The 15,639-nt window shown below is 37.6% G+C and overlaps 1 protein-coding gene across 1 annotated transcript; it reads left to right on the forward strand.

Annotated features, from left to right (window-relative positions):
• Positions 1–4,853: 4,853 nt before the first annotated feature.
• pmela (premelanosome protein a) lies at positions 4,854–13,785 on the forward strand. The gene is made up of 12 exons (XM_055026249.1): positions 4,854–5,015; positions 5,791–5,886; positions 6,040–6,186; positions 6,325–6,459; positions 7,302–7,463; positions 7,561–7,839; positions 8,409–9,089; positions 9,204–9,359; positions 9,456–9,558; positions 11,412–11,617; positions 11,706–11,796; positions 13,265–13,785. The coding sequence occupies exons 1-12, from the start codon at positions 4,967–4,969 to the stop codon at positions 13,413–13,415; spliced, it is 2,256 nt and encodes a 751-aa protein (XP_054882224.1). The 5' UTR covers positions 4,854–4,966; the 3' UTR covers positions 13,416–13,785.
• Positions 13,786–15,639: the final 1,854 nt, after the last annotated feature.

Below are 15,639 nucleotides of genomic sequence, written 5' to 3' on the forward strand. Positions count from 1 at the left end.
CGCGGCGAACAGACCTCGAAAGTCACATGGTAAAAACTCGGCGACGTTGTTCATGACGTAGTTAATATGGGAGGAGAAAGTCTCTATCACACAAATTAATAGTAATAATAATCACAATAAGTATATATGATCATAATTTTATGATATAACATAACATATCAATGTAGAATATATTAATAATAATACTTATTATTATTATTATTATTATTATTATTATTATTATTATTATTATTATTATTATATTATTATTATTATTATTATTATTATTATTATTATTAACGTTACTGTGAAATTATATATTGAAGTGAAGTGTGTCAGTAGCTCCAACAAAAGAGAATTCATAGAAAGAGTCAATAACGCCCTCTACTGGTATTTAGCTGGTTGGCATGCAATTTTGTTTTCAGTGAGTGTTTTGTCTTTAATGAAGTGAACATATCATCAGTGGAAAACTAAAGTTTCACACAATGGCTTCCTGTGATCATGTGAGCTTCTGGTGCTCATCCAACCCAGTGGGTGGATTAAACCTTGAAAAAGCTTTGGTCAAAAGAAAAAGAAAAAAAAAAATGAATGGGTGCATCCTGTTGCACGCTTGAGCTTAAAAACCGGATGCACCAGTTCACCAAACTAAACATGCAACAGAGCAACCTGACAGATACCAAATCAGGGAAAACGTTGACATTAGTCTTTTGCTCTCATTCTTTCATCTCTCCACTGTAGTGAGAAAAATTTCACTCTGAAGACACAAACAGCTTTGTTTTCTATTATAAAGCTTAGTGGCAGCATTAAGAGCTTTGTTTAAGGTCAACAAAAAAATTAATCAGCCTACGAGACTGAAAGTGTAAAAAAGGATGATAATAGCCACTGTGTCTCCTCTGAAATACATTGATTTAACCTGTGAAACCATGTAATTTTTTTAAACTTTATTTTTATTATTTTAGTAGTTTTTCCAAGAACACATACAGACATTGAACAGTTAGACCCCCTCTAACAAACATTTACAGAGCAACTAGTTTGACAGGAAGTAGTTGAGTGATATACAACCAGTACATGTAATTTAAGGCATTCTTTGGTCCACAAGGAATTTGCTTCTGTCTGTTCACACATAGAAAGCATTCACAACAATGCTGCACATGATCAAAGGCCAGAGGCTTAACACAAGCAAACTGAACAGCTGAAAAGGTTGTTCCAGAGCAGCTATCCTTAAACTGTTTCATTTTCCTTCTGATTCCACATGCTTCAGTGGTGTTGATCTCAAAGAAAACTTTAATATGATCACAATGCTTTGAAAAAAGTATTAGCACTCCTTGAACCGTTTTTCCCATTTAGAATAGTCACAACCACAAAGTCTTTTTATTGGTGCCGTGACAGAAAGTAGCTCTCTATAGCAAAATAGAAAGTAAACGGCACTGATGGCAGGATTTCAGTGTTTTGATGTACTGATTTAAGGTTCTGAATACACATAAATTTTTCAAAACATTTCAACTTTGTGTATATATATTTTTATGTGTTTGCTTGTTACATAAAATCCAACTAAACGTCTGGAAACTTTGTGACTATTTGATAGAATAGTAAAAAGTTCATGGAGTATGAACTCTTCTGTAAGATACCAAATATGTAATCCAGAGAAATGATGTGATGAACCAACAGAGGTTTGAATTTCTTCATTCGTTTTCCACAGAGCCAGTTTTCTTGTGCTGTTCTTGGTGAAATATTTAGAAATCTTGAGTTGTTGTGAAAAATGACATCCCACCTGGTGTGTAAAACCCAGAGAAAATGAAGCATGAATTCTGCAGAGCCTGTGAGCCGATGGGCCTTAATGGTTCTGCCCAGACAGCTTTATCGATCAGGGGTCAGACAGCAGTCCTACATTTCCTTTCACTCGTTTTCACTGTCAATGAAAAGCCTGGTCTGAACTGCAGGTTTTCCTCCATTTTCATCAAAACTTTCACTGAACAACAAAATCATCTTGCTTCATATAAACCTGTGAAATAAACCAAATAAACCTGTGAAACTGACGCTGGAACCGCCTTCTGCTTTGAGTTTTTCTTTTCACAAAATTTGTGAAATATCATTGCTTAGATAATAAAATCTTGGATAATAAAAAGAAAAGGAACTAAAGGTTGACTCTTTGTGGTATGTTGAGTCAGGTGCTCTTTGGGGCGGGGGGATTTATTTCCTCTCAAACTCAGTTGTGAGCACATGAGGGGTCACATGCAGTGCAGCCCGAACAGTCTCAGAGGCATGAGACATCACTGGGAAAACCACTAGCAACTGGGATAAAACAACTTAGAGTAACTGGCCTTCTAAACCAAGAGCTGGGATACTTCCTACTGTTATTTTTGATTTGACAAAAAGAAATTAGTTCATTGAAACTTTCTGAGTATCCATGATGTGACTCAACATTTATGTTTTATTTTCCTTTGGAAAAAATTTACTGATTCTAGGATTATGCTAGGATAAAGTAATTTATTAAAAATTAAAAAATATGCTAATAATGAAAATAAATGTGGGTTTTAATTAAGTGACATACACTTTGCCTCTTAATCAATCAGAAAAAGACAGGTTTGGGGTATTTGCCGCAGCGGGTCTTGGATTGTTATCTGTACAATACCACAGTGTTGCATCCACTTGGCAGCTACCAAAGCTATAACACCATTAGAAAGTAACAGGTTGCATAACTAAAAGCACAACAAATAGAGCGAACCAATGCTGCAGTCACCCTCCGTAAATACTTAAAAACTTACGTAATTGTTAAAATGTTACATTGTGTCAGGAGGAAATTCTAATCAATCATTCGTCCATTGAATTTAACATTACAAATCACTGGTTGTTTTCTACCTGAGTCTTTGACCTTTATTGTGACTCCATTGTTTTTGAAAATACTTCACCAGCAGCAAATGTTTCTGCACTATATAAAAAAAAAAAACTTATTTTGACTTGACAGAAAATTTACACAAGCAGCAGAAAAGGATCAAGATATGCTTTTAATAGTTGGAGATTTTGAATAATTTTTTTTAGATATATTATTACTGCAGAGAAAGACAACAAAATAAAAACTGATAATGCAACTGAAACCAAACCACCTCATATTACTCTTGGTTTGGTGCAAGATACAATTAGCATTGCATGTAGCACAGCTCGCTGCTACTGGTGGCTAGAAAATAAACATTTTAAGGCCCATGCCACATCCAACTGATCTTCATCAGTTGGATTAAGATCTGGGAAATGTGCACGTCAACTCCCTTGGCTAATCGTTGCACTATTCCAATCATTTCTGAAAAAGTGTTGCTTTGTGGCAGAATGTATCCTGTAGACAGATTCTGCAGAGTTGAATCAACCCTACGCCAAGTCTATTTGGTTCTTATCAGAATTGGTGTTAATTTAACTCTTTTCAGAGTCATTTCAACAAAAGTTTGAGTAGTTATAACTTTTTAAGTGTTTATAAGTGTTGAAACTACTCATTTTCGTTTTGAAATAAATCTGGAAAGAGTTAAATTAACACCAATTCTGATGAGGACCAAATAGACTCGGCATAGTGTTTATTTAACTCTGCAGAATTTACTGCGGGCCAGCATGGTCACCCTCATCTCCTTCATCAATGCAACGTGTATCAATTATCACGGCCAACCAAGACGCTGCCACTGGTTCACTACTGTTCTTTCTTTGATACACTTTTGATAGACACAGTCCATTGCAGCATGAACACCCCATACATGACCAGACAGTCCTGTTCAGTTCTTACATATAGCTTTTTTTATTTATAGAAGTTTTTCTTATAGTCATTGGTCATTAAAAATTGATTTAGATGTTTAAAAAATCACAGCATCCAACAATAACATTAGTTCTTTTTAAGAATGCACCAATCCACTTTTTCACTTGTGATACAGATTTCTGAGATTTAGCATCAGTACAGAAAATCAGTGCTGAATTGACTTAAAACGTTTCTTTCCTTTAAACACACACCTAAGTGTACTGGATTACAAATTGCAGCAGTGCAGCACACTTAAACACACCAGTAGCTTCACAAGCTTGGTCAAACATATTAAAACAACACAACTTTAAACTGCTGCACTCAGTGCAATTAGGAGCAGAACAGCCAAAGTAAAATAAATAATAAAGAAACAGAAGCTGACTAAAACAATAAGTAGACTACCCTGATAAAATCTGTATTAGAATTATTACAGATATCAACCTCAGGTTGGTGCATCTCTAGTTACTTTTTTAGTCTTTTTTTTTTTGACTAAACAAAAGTTAGAATTTAACTCGTTTAGTTACATAACTTTAAATTCACCCAACTTGTATTCTTAATAAAGGTTTGAATCCTCTCGAAGGATCTGAACATGTCTTTGTTGCATCAAGAGTGGATTTTCTGCTGGGGTTAACAGTAGGATGAGGAGGAGAGGCAAAGGAAATAAAAGGAAGCTATTGAATGGGGCATCCACACTCTGATCTTGTGATTTCCATGCACACATTGTAATAAGGTCATATCTTAGCTGAGGAATGACTTGCGCGTCACAGGCGTCATGCACACATTGCTTTCGCAGTAAATACCTCAGGACATGAATTGCATTTATTGGAATTCATTTATTCACTTTCTTTATGTGAAAGCTGTTGCATCAAACATGACCCAAGCGATTCCAATAAAATAATGCGGATGGAATATTACGCTAAAAGAAATGCACACAACACACAGCAGTGACGTGTAAAAATCTGAAGTAAAATAAAAGAGTTCAGAGAAGGAGCTAATGCAAACAGAACCTCACAGAAAGGGGCTGGACCCAGACGACCGACTGCTCAGTGATGTCAGACGTGAGAACGGATTTTATGGTAATTCAGGTTCGGGATCCATCTTAAAACCAGCGAGGGAGGCGTTTGTGGGTCCTGTTTAGGAATTTGTGTTGGGATTCAGGACGACAGGGTGAGGATCTGGGCTCAGAGGAAAAAACCAAAAACTACCAAAGCAGGGATGAAGACTCTGGTGCTACTCCTGGCTTTCACAACAGCCATGGCAATTAGTGAGTATACCTGAAATTAAAGACAACAAAACGTATACAAATATTTCTGTTGAATCTTTATTTTTTCAAGTATCTACTCGTTTTGTTTGCTCATGGTTTCTAACAACACATCATTCTGTTTGATTCACTGTTGGTTTTTATGGTTTGGACTTTTAATTGAACAGCAAACAGACTGACTTCTTATTTCACGCTTGTTTTATGGAAACACAAGTTGCTCTCTGTTTAAAAGTGAGAGGATAGATAAACATTTATATGCCAATTTTATGTCATTAAAAGATTTTCTTTCTTTTGAAATAGTTTTAATCTGGATTTCTGAATGATTTCAATGTTCTAGAGTCCATCAAACTGAGATGGAGGTGAGAAATAACCTTTGTATTAATAAAAGATAATGTAAAAGTCACTTGTTATTTTCTTTAAAGAGAGTTTTGTTTATCTGAAAACTCATAGTTTGGAACAGGTTTGGATGAAAGTGTGTCTGGGAGCCCTTCTACCTCACACTGGGATTACTGGTGCTGCTCCTGCTCAGCTGAAAGTCACATGAAAAGGATTGAGGGGGATTGTGGGTCGTGTGACTGCCGCCTCTGAGAACGCTCACCTTCAACTCCACCACCAATGAAACGTTTTATTTTGTTACCTCATCATCACTTTAAATACTTTCTGCACAATTGAAAACAAACTGAATCAATGATTTTTCTTTCTTTTAGACGTTGCTTCCTTAGATCGTCGTTGTTTATGGGACTTTTTTTTTTTAAATAAATTAGTGATACTTTTGCAGAACAAAGAAGCCAGTTCAGACGTGGCCAAAACTGGAACGCTGAGATGTATCCGAAGTGGAAAGTTGGAGATGCAAGGTTTAGAAACTGTTGGTCAGGTGAGGCCCGCTTAGCTCTTCTCTCGCTAAATACTGTCCGTCCGTCCGTCCGTCCGTCCGTCCATCCATCCATCCATCCATCCATCCATCCATCCATCCATCCAGAGATTGTATCCAGAGCTGTATATAGTTTAATATGTTTATGTTTTACAGGTGGCAACGTGACCTTTGACCTTAAAAACGATGCGCCCACCCTGAAGGGAGCAAAAACAACTTTCACCATCAACCTCAATTTCCCCCCTAACCAGACAGTGCTGCCTGACGGACAGGTGGTGTGGACACGCAACTGCACCGTCGACGGTGAGAAGGCAGTAAAAAAGGCTGTGATGCTGTCAGCAGGATTCAATTTCAGCCTCTTTTATTTCCCGTTCAGCATGCAGAGTTTATTATGTCTGCCGTTGTGATTGTGTGGTGAATGTGGCTGCTGTTGTTGCTCAGGCCGTGAGTATCAGGAGGGCCAGGCCGTTTATCCGGACAGAGGCGACGAGTGGACTGGAGTTTTCCCTGACGGCACGCCTTTCAACAGGAGTCAGAACAGGAAACCTCGCTACGTGTTTGTGTGGAAGACATTGGGTAAATCACCAAGAGTCTGCAGGAAGCGCAGATTAGCTTTTATTGTGTGATGGGATGCAGGATTTTATGGTGCTCTTATTGTGCAACTTTTATGTTGTGATGAATCCAAGTTTAAATTATTAAAATTGGAATGGATTATCTTTCTTTTACTTTAAAACATTTAATCTCCACCGGAAAATTAGGAATATATTTGCTACAAATACAGCTCTGGAAAAATCAAAAGACCACAGCACTGAAACCCATTGAAAACCTCCTGGTTTTTCCACCAAATATTGATTTCCGAACTCTTCCTCAGTTAAAAAATTAGTATTGTTTCTAAATTAACACAAACTTGTTTTCTTTGCATTATTGGAGTTATGAAAGCACTGCATTTTTTCATTATTTTGACCATTTCTCATTTTCTGCAAATGAATACAAAATTTTTGTTTGACGTTCAGAGACATGTTGTCAGTAGTTCATAGAATAAAAGAACAATGTCCATTTTACTCAAACATGTAGCTATAAAAAGTAGAATCACAGATATTGATCATTTTCCAGAGGTTTCTTATTTTTTTCCAGAGCTGTCTCCTGTTTTGGGATTTTTCTTTAGTCTCTTATGAAATAAATAAATCAAGTTCAATCTGAAAACACTTTTTTTTATCCCTTTCAGTGACTATGCAGCACCAGCTTTAATGGAGATTTTTCACTCTTATTCAAAATATAATTTGAAGGCATTAATACACAGTGCTGTGAAAAAGTTTAAGTCAGCTCTTCTAATATTTTGTTTCTAAGGAGCCAAACATTTTCATAAACTTTTACAGAGATTGCCTTGGATCGTCCTCATTTTTATTTTTGTATTTCAGAGCGTTACTGGCAGGTGGCAGATGGACCGTCCTCCTCCCTCACCATTGGGACGGATGACATCCAGCTGGGTTCCCACAACATGGAGCTGGTCATCTATCACTGCCGTGGGAGAGACAAGTTCATCCCCCTGGGCTACGCCTCGTCAGTCTTCACCATCACAGGTGTCCCACAGAACAATTTTCACAATCCACTTACAAATAATAAATACTACCAACCAGTCACATAACATAATGTCTAAATGCTTTACTTTGTCATTAGATCAGGTTCCATTCAGTCTGTCCCTTTCTCAAGTCAATGATGTCAATCAAAATGACCAGAACTTCATCCAGAACCAAGCCATCGCCTTCACTGTAGCGCTCCACGATCCCAGCCAGTACCTGAACAGCGCTGACATCAGGTTCAGCTGGGACTTTGGGGACAACAGTGGGACGCTCCTCTCCAGAGAGCTCACCGTCACACACACATACCTGTCAGTGGGAGCCTTCAGACCTCAGGTGATTCTGATGGCGAGCATTCCCTGTGGAAACCCCACAGCTGGTAAGACCATACTCTGATCATGTACCAGTATTATGTAAAATCAACTTTTTAAAACTTTATATCATGTTTTAAAGGTTTGTAGTGTTGCTTTGATTTTTTTTTTCAAGCCATTCAGGAAGCTTGCTCTCAAAAAACATTTGCTCCCACTCGGCTTCTCTTTGGAGCTGCTGTCTCCAAACCGAGCTTCTGCCTCACAGAGCTCCTCCCCCACTCAGCTCCTCCAGACTAGTGACAGCAGCAATTAATAAACATCTGATGAACTCAGCCCAGAATGGCTGTAAATTGCATAATGAGAAGCGTTGCTGTGCTGAAGGTGGAGCGTCTGAAAGAGCAGGAGCTTCTTAAAGAGACAAAGGCCCAATTTCGAGACCCTAACTTGAAAAGTCAAATTTCTTTAAAATCATGTTTGATGTGCAGCATTTCTAGAACAACTGAAGGTAACATAGTTACTTGATTGTGTTTTTAAATGTCACTGTATGACTGGAAAAGAGATAATGCTGCCTCTTTAAAGGGTGAGCATACATGTGTATATCTTTTAAAGATGACTGGGTTTGCACTTTTCCATCCAGCCGCTCCCATCGATGCCTCTGCTGGTCCAGCTGTGGTCGTTGTGGCCTCCTCTCCTGCACCTCCTCCTGCAGCCGAAAGTGAGGATGCTACAGCCCTGGATGTTACTGCGGCAGACGCCACTCCTCTCGACACCGCTGATGATGGAGAACCAGCCGCTGATACCGACACCGTGGCTGTGGAGTCTGCCTCTGTGGCTCCAGCAGGAGTAGATGCTGCTGTTGTTCCAGTAGATCCCGCCGCCACAGACGATGCTGCTGCAGTAGAGACAGAGGCTGCAGCTGGAGAGGTGGCCACTGTTGCCCCAGCAGCTGAGGAACCGGTAGAGGTGGAAGCTGCTGCAGAAGATGGCACTGAGGCAGCTGTGGAGGCTGCTACTGCTGCTTCAGCTGTCCCTGCCGCAGATGGAGAAGAAGCTGCAGAGGCTGCTGAGGCTCCCACTGTCGCACCTGTGGTGGATGCTGCTGTGCAGGAGGAAGCCAACGAGGCAGCTGAACCCGCCTCCGTGGCCCCAGTGATTGTTCAAGACGAAACAGAAGTCCCTGCTGCTGCTGCTGCTGCTGACAACGTTGTCGCTGCCACTGAGGCCACTGAGGCCACAGCAGCAGAAGGAGCTGCGGCTGACACTGAGGCTGAAGTTCAGGAAACTGAAAATGCAGCTGCAGCAACTGTGGCTGCTGCAGGTGATGATTTTCTATAAATTTATACAACTACACCACAGATTAAAAAGTCCACCTTCGATCCACTACAGCACTGCTATAATAACCCCCTTTGTTTTTCACTGGGGGAACAAACAGCGGAAGCAGAAGCTGTTCCTGATGAGGGTGAAGTTCAAGCTGAGGTGGAGGCAGATCCAGCGCAGGTTGTCCTCGTTGTGGCCAAAAGACAGGCCCCAGCAGAAAACTGCATAATCGACCGCTACGGCTCCCTCACTGCATCTGTAGATGTTGTTCGTAAGTCTCATTGGGAAATTTACATCAAATTTTACACAACACGGCTGTGTTATTAATAACAAACTCAAAAGTTACTTTTGTCCTTTGGGCCCGCAGAGGGAATTGATAGTGTGGAGATTGTTCAGATGTCCAACGTTCTATCGATGGCGTCTGAGCTGGATCAGACCGCCGTGGATGTCACCATTTCCTGTCAAGGAAGGTTGGTGAAAACTTTAAACATTTAATTTAAAGCATATAATAAATAATGCAAGTAATCATCCATTTATCTATTTCAAAAAGAGTTACTTTACTAAAAAAACGTGCTGGAGCTTAAAGATGAATTATATGAAAACTGGAAGTGTTACAACCATGACATTTAAAGCTTTTTTACACACTTTTTAAGGTGTAATTTCTTTTTAAATAATTGTTACATTACTTTGCAAGTGTATTCAGGAAACAGGAGATGCACAGAGTAAATGGAAGCATACATGGAGCTAAATAAATATCAATGCTGGTAAACCTGCTAAATAGCGCAGAGGACTTTAGACTCAGATGGAGATTCAGTTTACAGCAGAATAACAACCCTAAAAAAAATCACAGCCTGAGCAACAATGGCATGACTTTCTTAGAATGATCAAGTCAAAGTCCAGATGTAAAGATTTTTACAGTTTCTATTGTTAAAATAACTCAAATCTGAGCTATTTTGACAAAAATTGGCAAATTTTCCAGCCTCTAAATTTGCAAAGTTGGCACTTACACACTCCAAAAGAAGAAACTTTAAAATAAATAAATAAATCATATACCAATTCCCTTCTGTTTAACAGTTATTATTGTTGGTCAAAAATCCCACTAGATACATAGAAGTTCATTGTTCTAATGTGGCAAAAATGTTCCAGAGTTATGGTCAGTCCTGCTTGATCTCTGACAGGATGAACAATCATCAAAGATTTTGTGGGGGGGGTTGCTGCTGGTGCTCCAGTGGGATATGTGCTTTAAATCATGTTGGGTGGAAGACCTTGGACAGGCCATTTCAGAGGATCTTTGGACACAAATTCTGTCATTAGTGCGTAAATCTTCTATTTGTGCCAGATATAATCTCATTAAATGCAAACTTGTGTATCGCACCTATTATACTACAGCACGTCTGGCCACGTTTTACACAAATATTTGTCCTGCCTGTGATAGATGCCAGCATTCTCCAGCCAATATGATTCACACCATCAGGCTTAGTTCTAAACTTTCTAACTATTGGTCCAAAGTTTTTGCTATTCTGTCGGACATTTTTGACAAGAAATTGGAGCTTGACCCCTGGACTGCTTTGTTTGGAGTCCACCCTGTCCTCCTTTCAGAAATCTTCTTTGACTTTTTGGACTTTTTTGGCACGGAGAGTGATTATGATAAAATGAAAGTTGCCTCAACCTCCATGATATTTCCATTGCCTTCGAGATACACTGGATTTCATTAAACTTGAGAAAATTTGTTTTACTTTCAGAGGCTCTTCTACAAGGTTTTTGGGTTTGTGGAGCCTCTTGTTAAGAACCCTCAGAAAGATTTAATTTCCCTAATGTTCCAGGGAGGTGGTACGTACGTAGCTGATGTTTATTATTTTTATCAATATCTCTTTTTCTTTCATCGTTCTTCTTTAGTTTGACTGATATATTGACAGAAGTATCCCCTGGCACCTAAATTTATTTTATTCATTTATTTTCTTTCTTTTTTTTTTACTTGTTTTTGAGTGTGTGTTTATATGGATTGAGGGAAAGAGATTTACATATATTTACAACTGTGGTCCTTTTTACTTTATTTATGTTTTTTGATATACCTTTCTGTCCGCTAGCACACTATATTTACTCTGATTTGATCCACTTAATGTATTTTATGTCTGTACATATATGTGGGTATAATTGGGTTTGTTCTAGTCCAATTATCTTTGTATGTTAAAGGTAACTATATAACTATTGCGTTGCCTTCACATTGCACCTCATGAAGAAAAAATACCCCCAAAACATCAGATTGTAGTTGTTATTCTCAGACCAAGGTCTTTTTTCCTCGCACTGTTTTTATTTTCCGTAGCTTGCCCAGTGAAGTGTGCACGGTCATCTCTGATGCTGACTGTGTCACACCGGTTCAGACCGTCTGCGGCGCAGCCTCGCCCTCTCCAGACTGTCAGATGATCCTCCGCCAGTTCTTCAACAACACAGGCGTGTTCTGCCTCAACGTCTCCCTGACCAATGACGTCAGCCTGGCTGTGGCGAGCGCCAGAGTCAATGTTGCAGTAGGTGAGCATCAGGAAAAACCATGAGCATCTACAAAACTTACTTCTGAATGTTGTTCCATTTAATTTGAGAAATATTCAATTCATTTCAGCCTCTGGTGGTTCCCCAGCTGGAACGGCAGCCACTGTACTGGGAGTTATGGCTCTCGCCTGTGTTGTTTGTTGTATTGGGTTGATGTACAGGTGAGTTATTAAGATCCAAAATGCATCAGACAAGATTAATTTATTTATAGAAAGTTTTTTTCTCCGTTTGAAGTAATTTAGGGAATCTCCTGATTATTTTTTTCTCTATTCTGGATGCAAATCCAAATCATTTAATACTTAATAAAGTATCAATTAAGCAGAGCCATGACGTGAATGACTTTAAAAACATACACAGAAAGATAATGCAGCACATTTGCTCTTTCCTTTGGTTTATTGTTTTGTTGTATTTCCTTCTAATTCATGCAAAGCACCCAAATTGGATAACAGTTATTTATTTAAAACCAATTGAAAAAAAAAATGCTAAGCTGATGTTAGCATGTTTTAATATGACTCATTGATAATTTGGCTTGAGGCCAATTTTATTGTTTATCTAATTCATTTGTTTTTTCTTTTACTGTTGCTACTTCTGCTGTGAACATGAGCAGAACAGATGACCTGACAGACAGGCTGCAGCAGCCGATTCAGTCCCTCTGTCACTGAACATTATCGTAAAGAGTGACTCTCACAGCAGCCATTTCCATAAACCACTGTAATTTCCGAGAGTCAGTATTAACCCTCTGTGTTTCCACTCCATTAAAAATACAATATAAAAAAAGCTGTGGTATGGAGCTAGCACTTTCAATATGATATTTTTAAATGCACCTGGTGTGTGTTTAAAAATGTCAAGTTTCACATAAGAAAAACATATTTTTTTACACTCGAAAGATTGTGCTTTGTGTTGACTTGAATTGTAAAGGAGTTTAAATTGTCAACATCTTTTTACAGCTGTAGAGAAAAATTGTGTTGATCACGCTCTGTTTGCCATTTTTCATATCTGCTGTCTCCTGTCACACACGATCCGACTTTGCTCCTATTTTCACCCCGATGTGCAATTTTAAATCTCTCTTAAGCATTTGAGCTGAACATTGGCTACATAACGTTCAACGTTCAGGACAGACCACCAGAAAAGAAAATCTGCTTCTGAAAAGAAATAGAAAAACTTCTGACTGTAGACAGGAAACAGCTATATCCTTTTTTTTGTTTGTTCAATCTTTCCATCCTCAATCAAATACAAAATCAACTTATAGTGAACAGATTTAAAAGTACAGAAAATGTAAAAAGAAATGTTAATTTTTACCCCTTTCTCTAACCAAATGGAGTTGAGGAATAAGCTGGATAAAATAAAAAAACTATATTATTTTAATAAAGGATGTCCAAAGGGTGGTCTGTGGGCCATTTACAGCCCTCTGGTGACTTATGTGGAATCCATATTTTAAATTATTACACTGGTGTGTTATTCTGGTAGTATTCATTACAATGTACTTTTTTAAAAATACAGAAGAAGCGGGATGTAAAAAATGGCTTTGCTTTTTGCAAATTATTAATGTCACACAATACAGGGAGAAATATCTCTCTTTATTTATATTTTTTTCACACATGAACCGTGTTTGCTGGTGTTTCTGAAAAGGCGTTTCAAGCAGTACCAGCCGCTGGCGGAGGAGCGCGGCGCCGGTAACGGCGGCAGCTTCGTGACGTCGGTGCCATTGCTGCTGTGGAACCTGCTGAGCCGACAGTCTCCGGGAGAAAGCCGCCCGTTGCTTCAGGGAAGGATTGTCTAAAAATTATCACCAGTTCATGTACCTGACATGTACATACTGTGCTAACACACAGGCCTTATATATGTGACACCAATTAGTAGATTATCTGTAAAAACAAACGAAACAAAACAGAAGCACTTCAAATTTTATGGACCCGTCTTCATAATAACAGTCAGGTGTCTTTTCTGTAATATGGAAAGTTATTTATTTGTCCTGCAACATCTTATAAATGTCACTCGTAGTTAAAACAAGAAGTTCAATCTGTGGCCTACTTATTTTAACCTGCTAACAAATCAGTTTTTATTCATTTTACTTCTAAACAAGCAAAGTTTGTTCCAGAAAGTATTGTATGTGCCACCACAAAGTTAATAAAAGTGAAAGTTTATCACCATTTTTGTTTCTTGAATGCTTTTTAATTAAGTTTCTGTGTAAATGGTTTAAACAAATCACACGTGAAATGAGCAATGGGCTTTAGCTCGCATCAAAGTCTTGCTATTGAAATTTTACAACCAGACTTTTTGCGACTGCAGGATTTATTTAGAAGCAACAAACTAGTCCAATTTGTGAAATGATAAACAGCCTTTCACTCATGACTACACAAATGTGGTTTAGTTTTTACATTGACTGATGCAGAGCAGAACTAAAATCAATGGGAACAGGATCAAGTAGCATCAATTTGAAGTTGACTTCAAGCCTAGAAAAAGTAAAGAAACTCTAAAAGTGCACTCATCCATTTCTCTGGATTCTTGACTCAACAGTTGTTATATTTAGCAGTGCTGTCCACAGAGGACAGGCAGTGAGTCAAGTCCAAGCAATTTGACATCACTGATCATTGTGAGTCATTTCCAGAATGCTCGATAACAATAAAACAAAAAGAAACAAATAGCTGTCCAATGGTTGCTATATGCTAAAAAATGAAGGTTATCTCTTATTTTTGAAGAAAAAGCTCAATGGAGTTTTAAATTGAAACTTTTCTAACCTGCTGTAGCAGATAGCTGTGCTGCAGGATTTGCTTTTCTAGTAGCTTTTCAATAATAACAAATATTTTATGATCATTATTGTTATTTTAAGCCCATTCCTTTGCTTCAGACTTCATGTAAAGTCTCTTTAGGCTGTAATATCCATCAGCCATCACTAGAGGGGAAGAGTGTCTTCATTCTTGTTTGTCACGCAAAGAAGTATAACTTTATGGTTTAAAATTATCTATAAAATGTCTCTACCTTTAAAGAATTTAATATATTTGTATACATATATATTATATTATATAATTTAATATTTAAATTAAATTATATATTAATATTTTATATATATATATATTTTTTTTTTTAATGAACTATTTAATTCTGTTGTTTTCATGTGATCTGTTGCAGAATTTGCATGTATTTTATGACACACTAAGCAAATATTTATTGGTACTAAGTGAGAAATATATTTACTTTTATCCATTCCATATAAAAATATGTGAAAAAAATTGATTAAACTATAACTAAAACTGCAGCAGAATAATGTTTTCTACATATTATGCCTATACTTCACCACAGTAAATTCTTGGTGTTTTAAAGCATCAGGTTATTTATGTTTTAGATACTTTTATTTCACAATAAGTAAATAAAAAGAAAAGTTAAAAAAGAAACAAAAATATATTTTTAACTTTATTGTAAGAAATTACACAACTAGCAGTAAAATATTCAGCAGGAACTAGTTTAATGGAGAATCACAGTTCTTAAAGGATTCCTTGAGCTGAATGTGCAAAAAAATGTTTCTTACTGTGATCTGTTATTGACTTTAAGTAGATTTATGATTACGTTATAGACCACTTATAGCTTATAGAGCAACAATGCACAATGCCCGATGACACACTGCAGTGCAGGAATAAAACTGACGTCATTGCAGCAAAATATTTAATGGAAGCAGCTTTGGCCTCGGTACGCTGGTGGAAACAAAGAAGCAGAGCAACGAGGAAGTAAAAACAGATTTTTCAGAACATAAATTTAAAATGAGGTATTTTACCTTTTCAGTCATGTTGCCTTATTATTTATTTTCAGATTTTTTACAGATAATTATTCCTTATTTTTGAATTTTCCAGGTAGGAAGGGTTCCAGTAGTATAACGAGATGAATCACACTCAACATAAAGAAGATATCAGCATGTGTTCAGTTTTCCTCTCTTTTTACTTACAGTATACAGTATACACTCAACATACTTCGTAACCTGCAGTAGTCCATTACAGTAATTGTCTAACAAG

This window comes from Poeciliopsis prolifica, unplaced genomic scaffold, assembly GCF_027474105.1.
Source record: "Poeciliopsis prolifica strain line A6 unplaced genomic scaffold, Auburn_PproV2 SCAFFOLD003, whole genome shotgun sequence".
NCBI classification, from domain to species: Eukaryota; Metazoa; Chordata; class Actinopteri; order Cyprinodontiformes; family Poeciliidae; genus Poeciliopsis; species Poeciliopsis prolifica.